This window comes from Aulostomus chinensis, chromosome 2, assembly GCF_037954235.1.
Source record: "Aulostomus chinensis isolate RoL2024-O1b breed Wild chromosome 2, RoL_Achi_v1.0, whole genome shotgun sequence".
In the NCBI taxonomy this organism is placed as follows: Eukaryota; Metazoa; Chordata; class Actinopteri; order Syngnathiformes; family Aulostomidae; genus Aulostomus; species Aulostomus chinensis.
In genome coordinates this window covers 27,283,642-27,296,274 of record NC_141321.1, presented here as the reverse complement: position 1 = coordinate 27,296,274, position 12,633 = coordinate 27,283,642, and the positions used below count along the sequence as shown (strand labels likewise).

The window sequence follows — 12,633 nt, the reverse complement described above, 5'->3', positions numbered from 1 at the left end:
GTGCAGTATGTATCATGTCCACACACACAAACTCCACATACCTTGAGATGTAGACAGATTTACCTCAGCTTAATAAGCATCGTGAGAACTCATTTAGCGAAGGCTTGAATATGAGGGACATTAATTTATATGAAAAATATGACGCACCAAGTTGAGTTATATCGCAAGCAGCAACAAATCAGATCTAATGTGCGTCATTATGACTCTGCCTGCATGAGCATTGTGATGGATGGGGAATGTATGCATGTTTATTTATGTGCGTCGGTGAGATAAAAGAGGCCCAAGCGACGGTTAATTTTTGATATCTGATCACTGTATCATGCATCTGCAGTGCGTTCATTAGTGCAGATTTCAATATGATAAAGATGAATCACAGTCGGAATTATAAAACATTGTTATGCTTGTTTAAACCTGCTAAAAAACCTTGACTTTTATAACAGCCAGGGTGTAGCTAATCCACTTAAGAGTGTGAGTGGATTGCCGTGAGGATCATCCCGAGGCCTGCATGTCACATTGTTTCAATGAGTCTGTTACAGGGGGCGTGCCTGATTAAAACGCTGATTGGAGATTGTAATGGGTGCCAGCGACTGAGCGAGCAGTCTAAATGCATGTACTCGTAGCTATGAGTGTTGGGGGATATGTAATACACAGCTCCTAACACAGCGCTTACACGCACTGTGGGACATATAGCTGTTATTTATAGAAATGTGTGAGGAAGAGACGAAAAATACAGACTGAAAACATGCATGTTGGAGCCACAACAGACCCTCAGCCTCAGAGATTAACTAATATCACTTTATTGATTTTAATGTTTCTGCTGTCAACCCACTGTAACAAGTCTATAACACTAAAATTAAAAATTGTACAAAGAACAGAACAAGAATCGATCCATATTTTCAATGCATTCACGATGAGATGCTGTTTTGGCTGCAAATCAAGCTTACTCTTACAGACACGCTCTTTTCAAATCTTTGTGTGCGCACCAAAGCATTCTCCGATTGAAAGAAATAGGTGACTCAGCACCACCTGTCAGTATGCTGATGCATAGATTTATTTACTTTCTTACTTTGTAAACAGTCTGCATTGAGCAGGTCCTGGCACTTCTCGTGGCATTTAACACCACACTCTGAGCACCGCATTCCCTGCCGGGCGATGCCCCAAAGGAGTCCTTCACACTCATGGCAATAGGTGGGCGCCGTAGCCGTCCACACCTCGAAGTTATGGGGTGTCGTGGATGAAATCGGGTAGATCAAAGCCTGGAGGGTCTTTTTGAAGACATGTAGTTTCTGAAAAGAAAGACAAGATTTTGAGAAGTAATCCAGAGACTGATGGGGGAAGATAATGAACACAGAAGGGGTACACTGTTCAACTTTCACTGCACCACAGGATACAGAAAATAAGATTTCACAACTGCAAATTTTCATGAAAATTGCTATGTGCTTAATTGTTCAAAACTACAGGGGTTATTCTGCATCTTCCATTGAGAGGCAAGAAAAACAATAAGGTGCAGGCAGTCTTGAGTAAGCTTCAATAATCTCCATTATCTCTGCTAAATAGGTGACGCTTTCATTGTTTTATATGTGGTTTTTTTTCAGCAGGATTTTTTTTCTCACATTTCCGGTTCGAGATCTTTGTTTGTTTAACTTATTGTTTCTTATTATTATCCTTATAGAAGAAACATTGAAAACATGCATTGAAACATAGAAGGAAAAAAGAAAAAAAAGGGGGTAGAAAATAGTTGATCACCTATACATTCATTCAGACGTTATATTGATGGAATTAAAAATGCAATGATGGCTCAATGAGCTGGCTCTGGATCTTTCTGTGTGGAGTGTCCATGTTCTCCCTGTTCCTGTGTGGGTTCTCTCTGGTACTCCAGCTTCCTCCCACAGTCCAAAGACATCAAGAGGGGACGAGGCTGATTGATGCTCTAAATTGACCGTGGGTGTGACTGTGAGTGTGAATGGTTGTCTGTCTCTATGTGTTGGTCCTGAGATGGACTGGTGACCTGTCCAGGGTGAACCCCGCCTCCCGCCCGAAGGCTGCTGGGATAGGCTCCAGCCCCCCCGCGACCCTTAACAGGATAAGTGGAAGAAAATGGATGGATGGATGGATGATTCAGTTGCATTTACATCAAAGCATTAAAACCACTGCAAGGTTTCATATTGAGGGCATTACAACAGTCCAGAATTAAAATGTTCAACTTTTTATCAAATCTGTTTAAGAAGACGTGTTAATTATATTAACTGTCATTTTGGAGGCTGTAATTTGAAGCACTGCTGAATGGCACTGGCTAATAATGGGAGCTGATCCTGATCATTTGTCCTCTAGCTTATTGGTGTATAATTTAGTTAAACTACAACTATCAATCACGAGTGCTGAAGTGTTTTCAGAGGGACTTAACAGATTACATTACTCCAAGAAATTATTTGTTGGAAGTTATATTGATTCTTATCTGATTGCCTTATCATCAATGGAATAGAAGGCTGTACGGGAGTAAAGCAGCCTTACATATCACTCATCTTCGATTAACCACAACCTTAGCCTATAGGCTTTGTTAAGATTGAGAGCTTTACTGATTAAAGCTTCTCCAGACCAAATAGTGAAGTTGACAAGAAGCTTGTCTAGACTGATTGCTGTGTAACAGAAGCCTCTTCAAATTGAATGCTTTACTGCAGTAGCTCTGAGATCCACAAGGACTGAACTTGCCAATTCTTGAAGGGAGAATCAATGGATGCTGTAAATCAGGTTTTTAAAAGAGAGAATTATCCTGATTGAGAGAGAAAAAGATAGTGAAATAGAGAGTGTGAAAAAGTGATGGAAAAAAGAAAATGTACGGTAGTTGAATAAATCTTCAAGATCCATCCCTCCTCTCCGCTCTCTCTCTTTCTCTTTCTATCTCTCTCTCGCTCTCTCTCTGCTGTCAGCTCCTCGTGTGTTGACAATGTGTTAAAACACCTGAACAATAGCTCGGCACTTCACCACGGAGACGACTGCACTGCCCACTCGACACACACATAGATACAGACGGAGGCAGGCGCGCGCGCGCGCACACGCACGCACGCACACGCACGCACGCACACACACACACACACACACACACAAACACACTTACAGAGATGATTAAATGACACCAGATGACAGAACAACAAGGCTATCTAACACTGTGAGAGGCTGCTGAACCCTGGAGGACCTTTAATGAAACACAGAGGAAGACCAAGTGAGAGAGAGAGAGATTTTCCTTTTAAGCTGCAGACGATGAGATGAAGCAGATGTCTGAGATTTATTCACAGCTTCTATCTCGCCATCCTATACTTTTTTTTCCCCAGATGTTACGAAACCTTAAAGATACCTACATTTTGTTCGACATGCATGTGGCGACAATCTATTTCTATTATTTCCTTTTTCCCTTCCTGGCCTGTCTCATTCCTGACACTACATGTCACACCGCGCCGTGGATGTGTGAAAAGCGCTTGTGTACGTTTCATGTGTTACCCTGTGAGGTAACCCTGGTGATGTTGTGCAAGACACTGGCTGATTGACAACTGCAGTCTCTGCCTGAAAGCAACATGACAGAGAGAAATCTAATTTCTCCTCCTCCTTTCACCCCTCCTTTCCAATTTCCCCACCTATTGTCATTGTCAGCCACTTCATTGACATTGCCTTCTTCCACATCTACTTCCAGCCTTCTACACCTTTTATATTTGTAATATTCCAGCCCAAGTTGTCCACAGAGATATAAAATGTTGGTTTCAAGTATTTAAGCTCAAACTATTATATTTTTTTCATTCACAAAACAACCTAAAATGACCCCAGTTAGGAATGAAAGGCAGGTATTTCAAAATAAGCCTGATGCTATCTGAATTGACTTAAAGCAACACATCACATCCTATTTCCAGGTACTCTTTGATCCATGTCATTTTGTGACTTGGTTCTTCCTGTGAACAAACGGAGTCCCTGCCTTTGTCTCAGCAGGTACAGCAGCTCCAGTTTTATGTTAACAGTCACAATTGAAAAGCTCTGGTGCTAAGATCACACACAGCTCCGAACATTAAGCGGACACACAGGCTGTTAGCCGGCCCACACATAACATTCCTTTCTGCTCTAAAAAGCAGATAGTTTGGATAGATGACGCAGGTAGAGAATAACACTGAGAAAGACTGCAAGTCAGCTGTTGCATCAATTAAATCATATCAAAATGTATCAAAGCAAAGAAAAACAAAGAAGGTTGATTAAAGTTAAGCTGGTATCAACAGGATGTATTCAAACATTTCTCCAGGGATCTGAGGGCAGAAAATGGATGCTTGATCAGTAACATCAGTACAAGGGTCAGGATGACTCTGCTTTACTCGTCGCCCATTGTTTTCTCCATCCCTCCATCCCTCAATTACTCTTTCTTACTCTTCTCTCCCCATATCGCCTCCGTATATTTAAACAGTTATGGTTGTTTATGAGAGCACTCTTGCAACTCTGAAAGGAAAGCACTCTCCTGGACTTAATGTAGCAGATAAAACTCCGACATCTGCTCGACCTATTTACCAAGACTGCATAATCTGCAGCTTTGCTAAGAACAAAAGCAACACTCAACCACCAAAAAATTAAACTCTCCATTTCCCCAAATCAGAACAGGCTATAGGACATCCACTCCTAAAGTCTCAATCATTACATACCAACCACCGCTGCACCGTCTCAAACTTGTTTAAGAATCAGCTTCCGAGTTATATCAATTTAAATGTGCACCTTTCACATCATTTCTCCCTCATCTGGGGTGTGCTGTTCATCCCTGAAGCCCTTTACTCAAACAAAAAGCTATTTGTAAGCAATCCAGACCCCCGTCACTTGAGGCAACAGAGCATGTGCGCCATGAAGTCCAAGTCAAGTGTGTAAGACATTAAAGTGACATGAAAACGTACACAAACTGGGGGCCAAATCTCTTGTTTGTAAAGATTAAATATTTGTGCATGGAGCACAGAGCACATCGGAAGCCTGTAATCTTTTATCCTCATATTGCACAAAGTCAGATATGAAATTGTCTGCCTGTTTGTCTTAGTGAGGAAGTGTTCTCTCCTGCTGTTTGTCGCTTATAAACCATCTTCCCTCAGGGAGGAAAGAACTGCAATCAATTAATACAAAGAGAGCTTTAGAGGTCAACACAGAAGTGTCTCTTGCTATTGACTGAGACATTCTGGTCTCATCTATAACTCCGCCTCCCACAATGCACAGCGCTCATTATTAATGGCTGGACATATTCTAAATGAAATGATAGTTCCATCACTGGACTCGGGGAAAGAGTAGAGGGAGTATGCAGACACAGGGACCATTTCAATAAACAGCAGTATCGAGAGAGAGAAAGGGAGACAGGTAGAAAGACCGCCAATGGCTTGTTGGATGTTAATTCAATGAAAAAAGGCCAAAAACTAATGCAATACACCCATTTTTTATTTTGGAACCCTGTGATCCTGGACCCTCAAGTACAACAGATGAATGAAACAGACCCATTTCTCAAGGTTCCTGCACCCTCCACTCTAAAAAAAAAATGCAATAAAAAATAATGAGAAAACATGCAGGTTCAGCATCCCATGTCCCTGCAGAACACTATATTACCCACTATGACCTCACAATAACAACCCAATGATTTCCATGAAGGCAATGCAGGCACGTTAGTACTCACCAGGTCCTCATTATTCAGGGTGGACCGGTTCACCAGAGCGAACGAGATGCCTGCCTTTCGAGCAGTGAGGGTCTAAGAGAAGACAAGGAAAAAGTGAGGAAATGAGAGAGAAATCCATTTATCCTCTTTAACTTTCAGCAGTTTAACATAGTATAGCAATAGATGTACAGAGACCAGTAGAACAACACAGTTTTCCACCGTGTGACAGAATTCTATTCGTGCTAAAACAAGAAAACCACTAATATAAATTACAAATATATTTCCATTTTGTGCGGCTATAGAGCAAGAGACAGCTGAAAACATAACTGACCCATGGTGTGGATACGAGGGTTTGAGGGTGAATCATGTGATTGGGAGACTTTTGATGTTACCTGAGATGATGTTAAAGCTGAGGTTAGCATTTCAGCTAAGTTTCCCCTTCAACATCGATAACGGATGTAAGCCTGACACACAATATTAGGGCTGCGCGATAACTACCGCAGTGCATAGATGATAGATCTCCAGCTTGGTTTGAAAAGAGCAACACACGATTCCATTCTGATCACGAGTCCACATAAGATCATGACCAATGTAAACGGCTGACTGGAAGTCTACAATCTGAGCGATTTCAATTGGAATGGGGGGAAACAAAGATGCACATAAACCCAGCTGCCTCTGGCTACAATAGTAAATAATTGCTCAAAACACAACGAAACTTATTTCTAATGGAAGTTGCTGATGACAGAGCGAATGTGGAGAAGTGGAAATTGGCAGTAACCTTACCAAAGCCTGTTGTATCCAGAAAGCCACAAATAGAGAATGAAAGAAGTAAAGAAAGTGAATTAGGTACGCAGTGTGATCATCATACTGAAAGCACCAACGGCAGAGTAACAGTATTTATCCATTCTGAGCGCATAGGTGTCTCAACTGCCATGCAGGACTGCTGGTTAAGGCATAGAGCTCAAGAGAGATAATTACTCATCAAAAGAGATTATACAGCCGTTGCATGATTCTTTATCCATTCATGCATTGAAAGTTACTAGACTGCAGTCATGCTTGACATTTTAGTTCAGTTGTCTGTTGGATGAAGCTTTGATCAGAGTTTCTGCTGTCTGCTCTGCACATTCGTTTGACACAAACAGAGAAACACAAGACAAACACATTCATGTATGGGTGAAGCCAGCTGTACTGCACAACATGGACTCACACACACAGAACATAGCACACACACCAGCTCAGACATTCACAAACTTTAAACCTTATAAACAATTACACGCTCACACAAGACACTCTCAAACACACACACAGACACACACACAGACACACACACACACACACACACACACACACACACATGAGTGATCTATTTTCTATTAATATCCACTGAGTGTGGGTGACCAGAGATTGATCAACATTTACCTCTTACTGGAGGAAATTAGGTAACAAAGGAGTGCAGACATGGACAGCTGACAATATTGGATCAGTCTTTACCACGACCCTCATGTCTGCTCAGCCCAGCTCTGGTAAAGATCCATGGAAGCCATGGAGAATGTAGGAGACCTCTACATGAACCGTGAGTGTTTATGTAAGTTTATCAACATGCACCAGCACTGCTGAGGTTGCTGCGGGCAATACAATGACCCTTTGTCCAGATAATATCTGTTCCGCTACAATATAGCATTCAGTGTGAATCGATTTTCAACTTTTTTACATTGCTTGTTTGTATTTTTACGTTCCACCATTATGTAGGGGAAGCCCACTGTCCATCCAATCGAGCGCTGTTGCTGCCCTGAAGCAATCACACAGCAAATGGGGGACATTGACAAAGGAGAGCATGAGAGGGGACCGATTCGTTTTCTGACTACTGACTTCATCCCACGTGTAAAAGGCTTATTCAGTGTCACTTTTACATGATTTAAAAGCCTCACACAGTTAAATCAGAAGCCAATGAAGTCTCTCAGATATATTTTTGGGTTGAGTTGTCAACATTTCATGTTACATCCAATTTTCAAAACCTGCCGAGCAACAAAAAGGAGAAGAAAAAAAGAAAAGAAAAAAAGAAAAAGAAAAATGTCATCGGCTAGGCTGAAATCTGACAACTCACAGAAAAATATCACCCATAGCTGTTATGGGTCTATGTAGGAATGGCAAATATACACGCAAAATCCAAAAAAAAATTTAAAAATATAAGACAGCAACCCATACTTACCAAGACATTGTTGGTTATTAATTTCATGAGAGATATGGACAAATACAGCATCAACTCATGTTGTTCACTGTGATATAAACATTCATCAGCATCTATGTGTATGACATCATTTACATAAAATGTAGGTTGCATTACTTCACATACGAATACTAATCTTTAGAGAAAAAGGTTAAAACAGTTCTTGTTTTTTAACTTAATTTTAAAAAGATGAAATCATATTTCTCTCCATATTACATGATGATGAGAAACAAACATACAAAAGACAGACAAGGCAACTGTGCACGTACAGGACAAACATTTATCAGCAGACATGAATACTTTTGGTATTATGGCAGCCTGCTGCCTGTCACAAAGAGTAACAGCCTGTTGTCCTTCACAAAGAGTAACCAGTTGGCAGACTGCTACAGTAGACTGTGCTGCAACAGGCCTTTCTGTGGGATATGTTATGACACATTATGCTGCAATAAAAACAAATGGGGGAGCATCACTGTGATGCAATGCCAACACTCTCTGTAGACTAATTAATCAAGCCATAGAGTTATGACTAAAGTTCAATTTATCACTCCCACAAAGCAGAGCTCTGTTTTTATCACTGATCGTGTCCGTACTTACTAAGTTTTTGGATCACAATGAAAGTTTAGCTTTTAAAAATCAATTTACTCTATGCGTGGTTAGTCATTTTAATTATCACAATCACACACTGAAACACATCACTTGATTTTACAAACTCAGATTAAGTTTGACTAGAATTATTTTTTTTTCCCTCACAGATTTGAGGTAAAAGAAAATGACTGCCATTATTTGAGCTGCCGAAGATGAGAAACAAACACCATCACTCTGCAGATAATGACATTTTATCAGGTTGACAAGAAAGTTCAGTTGGTCACTTCAAGAGGTGTTATACTCACACAGAGCAGGATTCCACCATTGTGGTATAATATGGGGTCACTCAGATAGATTTGACATAAATCACACATAACCTTGTTGAAGCAGATGACTCACCAGGTCTCGGACAAGAGGCACTGTCCTCTTGCGACGTAAATCTGGCATGCTGTCAATACCATAAAGAATACTGCCAGCCCTAGAGAAGCAGACAGATTTAAGGTGTATTAATATCATAATAATACCATGGTGGGAGAGGCATTACTACAGAGAAACGCGGGCTTTGATTTACACAGCTAGCAAATACCATGGATCATGCCTCCTACCTAACCTGTCTAACCTCCTCACATGGTGCGGTCCATCCACACCTTGTAATCCCTCTCATCCTCTCGTGTTCCACACATAGTCATTCTGCAATGTAATTTGTTTAACAAGATAATACTGCTGAAAAAAGCCTTATTGATGCATGCATACAAGGATATGTCTATGTGTATGTATGTGTATATACATTTATGTAGATAGATAGATAGATAGATAGATAGATAGATAGATAGATAGATAGATAGATAGATAGATAGATAGATAGATAGATAGATAGATAGATAGGAATACTGTCTATGATGTTTTCTAAATATTGCATCAAAAACTAGGCCATCAAGCAGCTTTACTCCTCAAAGCAAGGTTTTTCCTCCGGCTCTGCCTCACTTAGGTACCAGCTTTCTTACCCACTCCATCCTGTAACTCCCTTGCGCACACTCCACATCCGCCTCAGCTCTCACACCAGTCTTGCTCCTTTCCCATGAGGCTCTCAGTGGCATCACCTCAACTGTCACTCAAAGCCTCTTTAATGACCTCAACATGACATCAAGGTCCCAATGCCTCCACACAGATAAAGCTCCTCGAGCTTTTCTGTCAGCCCTCTCAGCGACATCAGTGGTATGACCCTAAAGTTACACAATGTGACGAGCTGCACAGGCCCTTGCCTCACCCTGGGGCCCTAATGCCTCTTGCTGCCTTTATGCACAATGCATGCTGCAGATGGCTGCATAGTAAGCTGGGTCATGGAGGCTAAATATTAGCTAGTTTTTCCCTCATGATATTCTATGAAAACAGTTGGCCTAATTTATATATCTTTTCATCATTAACATTTCATACATTTTCAAAATCATAATGAGACCTGTGACGCCAAGAGGAAAGGTTCCATTCCAGATGTTATGAAGGTGTGAAACATCTTTTATATACAGGCCTGTATCCAATCTCGCTGATCTATTTCAAAATAAACAGTGCAAAACTTCACCAAAAAGTGTTTTTTGTCTTTCAAGTACACACAAATAGGTGTGTTCAGCTCAAAAAGATGTTAGTTTTTAATGCTGTATCACTTCTTTGTTTCTTCAGCATGCAGTGAGAGCCAGCCACTTACATTTAGATTGAGGCTAACGACAAGTGACTGCCACCAGCTACAAACAATAGCAAAACTATCAAAAAAAATCTCTTCAAAATCTCAAGCACATCGTCCAGGATAATCCATGTACATATATATCTATCTATATCTATATCTATATCTATCTATATATATAGATAGATAGATAGATAGATAGATAGATAGATAGATAGATAGATAGATAGATAGATAGATAGATAGATAGAGATATGATACACAAGGTTCTACATAATAATATATTATATATATAATATAGTATATTTATACGTTGCACGCTTGGGTAACCCACTATTCCCATGCTGAACAATAAGTGTTCTCTTATTTAATGTTCGAATTAATTATCTTCTTGTTTACCTATCTTTATATGACGATGAGTTCTGGTGTTTCAGAAGTAAGTAACGCTTGAACAAGACTGAACCAATGTAACATTCCAGTAACCTGAGCACATGGAAGATAAAGGACTGCAGATGGAAATTAACTTCCTACTAAATCTGGTTTGTACATCTTTTAATTCCCTGTGAATAATTAGTGTTAAATTGCACACTGTTCTTTTCTAAATAAACTAGACTAAATAAAGAAGATGTGGATTTTGCTAAATTTATAAACTTGTTTTTTGGACAATTCTTGGCAATAAGTCATAGTTAGCTTCAATATGTGGCTATGTAGCTGGCTTTTTCTGTCCTCTGGTGTCCCAAAACGTGAGGCAGCCGTGGGGAAAAAATGTCCTCTTAAGCGCATGGCACCTATTTGTATCAAAATAAACTTTATGGTTTAAGTATTGCTTTAATTGAGCTGCACGCCAGGCAAACAGCATGCCTGTGAAATCGCTGCTTCATGTGCCTCAGCATGGGGATTAAAAAAAACTGCACATAAAACATTTGTGGGATCCTGAAGTGATAAGATAAGAAAGTTAGACACCACTCACCCTCCAGACTGCAAGCCGAGCATTTTGGGGTCCAGAACACTGCGTGGCTGCAGGGAGAAGAGAAACACAATGTAACAAAAACAACATAGACACACACCAGGTAAGTGCGAACAACCAGACACAAAGGACAATATGGCCAATTTACAAACAAAATGAATATACAGCATGATACAGTTGGGAATATATTGTATTTTTGGGAGTCAATTCAGGACAAAACAAATAGTAGGAGAGGAGGAGTAGAGCACAGGGAGAAGAGAGGGAAGCACTAAAGGCAAAAGACCAAATTATTCCACATCAATGTAATTTGTAGACTCAAGACTGAGAATTTTGCCGCTCTTGGTGCTTCAGGCCAGATATGCCTATTGTGTAATGCTCCCTCTTCACTGACCAAAACACCCAATTTGAAACATAAATCATTGTTTTGAAAAGAGGGGAATAAAAGGATAACAGCGTAAAGTGACAACAGGATGAGTCGTCATAGGCACATGCAAAATTTTCTTTTGTCCCACTAGTGTCATTTCAGTTTAACTACAGGAGAACAAACACACACCCACGTATACACTCAGCTAGATGTATTACTTCAAATCCAATTCTCGGGTGACACATCTCACCACAGTAGTACGCAAACAGAAACACACATGCACGTGCAAGGAGATCACATGGCTCATGATAAACAATGACTTAAAACCTGAGTATCCAAAGCACTGCAGTCTGAAAGGAGAAAATGAAAGGAAGGTGGAGTTAGAAAGGAGCAGCTGACTGGAGAATATACACACACATAGTTAGGGCACTAATATGCTATTACTGCCTTTTTCTGCCAAACGATTTATGCACAAATGGGGATAGAGTCAACATGCACCTCAGGGAAAGTGGCTCTGAACAGAGGAATACCATCTACAGAAGGACTATAGAGAAAGTCCCGTATGCAGCAGAAAGACCTCTGCTAACAGTTTGAATGGGAAGCCCATACTTGAAAATAAATTCATCTAAATCAATACAACACAGTTTAAATGATGCTTTTGATCAATAACATTCAATGATTCAACACTCCTAGAGACACGGGACATTCGGTAAGCATAAGCAGTTGGTATCATCTTGCCATCGTCGAGACAAACTGTGAGGGAGCTAACCGTTGGACTGCAGAGTTGTAGTTATGGTACTATTGATCCACGGGTGATGAACGGCAGCGCAATCGTGATGTAATATGCTACAGACTGAAAAACAGCTGTTCAAAACAGGATGATCAATTATCTGCTTTGGTTAAAATGACATAACATCTTGTTTGTTGTTGACATGTATTTGTTAGTACAGCACAAAACTGTATTGGATAGCGTGTCTCTTTAATTTTCACATTTTTTTTGCCAACTTGAAAGTTCAACGTTGGCAAAAAAACCTATGAAAATAATCATGAATGAAGTTTAAAATATAAAATGAATTGACTGATTGAAATATTTATTTGAATATCTAAAGAATGCAAAACACAATGCAAAAGAAATTGTCGAGCACTTGATGAATCTGTTCACATT

General features: G+C 40.1%; 1 protein-coding gene across 5 annotated transcripts in view; it reads right to left on the bottom strand.

Moving 5' to 3' along the window:
• unc13c (unc-13 homolog C (C. elegans)) overlaps nt 1-12,633 on the bottom strand; it is a 114,534-nt gene that overhangs the window by 79,353 nt on the left and 22,548 nt on the right. For 4 of the 5 annotated variants that reach the window (XM_086188250.1, XM_086188260.1, XM_086188270.1 and 1 more), the window contains exons 3-7: nt 11,796-11,818; nt 11,108-11,154; nt 8,862-8,940; nt 5,672-5,743; nt 1,067-1,286 (exon numbers count right to left, since the gene is read on the bottom strand). In XM_086188250.1, coding sequence (XP_086044376.1) covers nt 1,067-1,286; nt 5,672-5,743; nt 8,862-8,940; nt 11,108-11,154; nt 11,796-11,818 — 441 coding nt within the window. The remainder of the gene's footprint in view (nt 1-1,066; nt 1,287-5,671; nt 5,744-8,861; nt 8,941-11,107; nt 11,155-11,795; nt 11,819-12,633) is intronic. The other variant, XM_086188263.1, reaches the window with a different exon arrangement.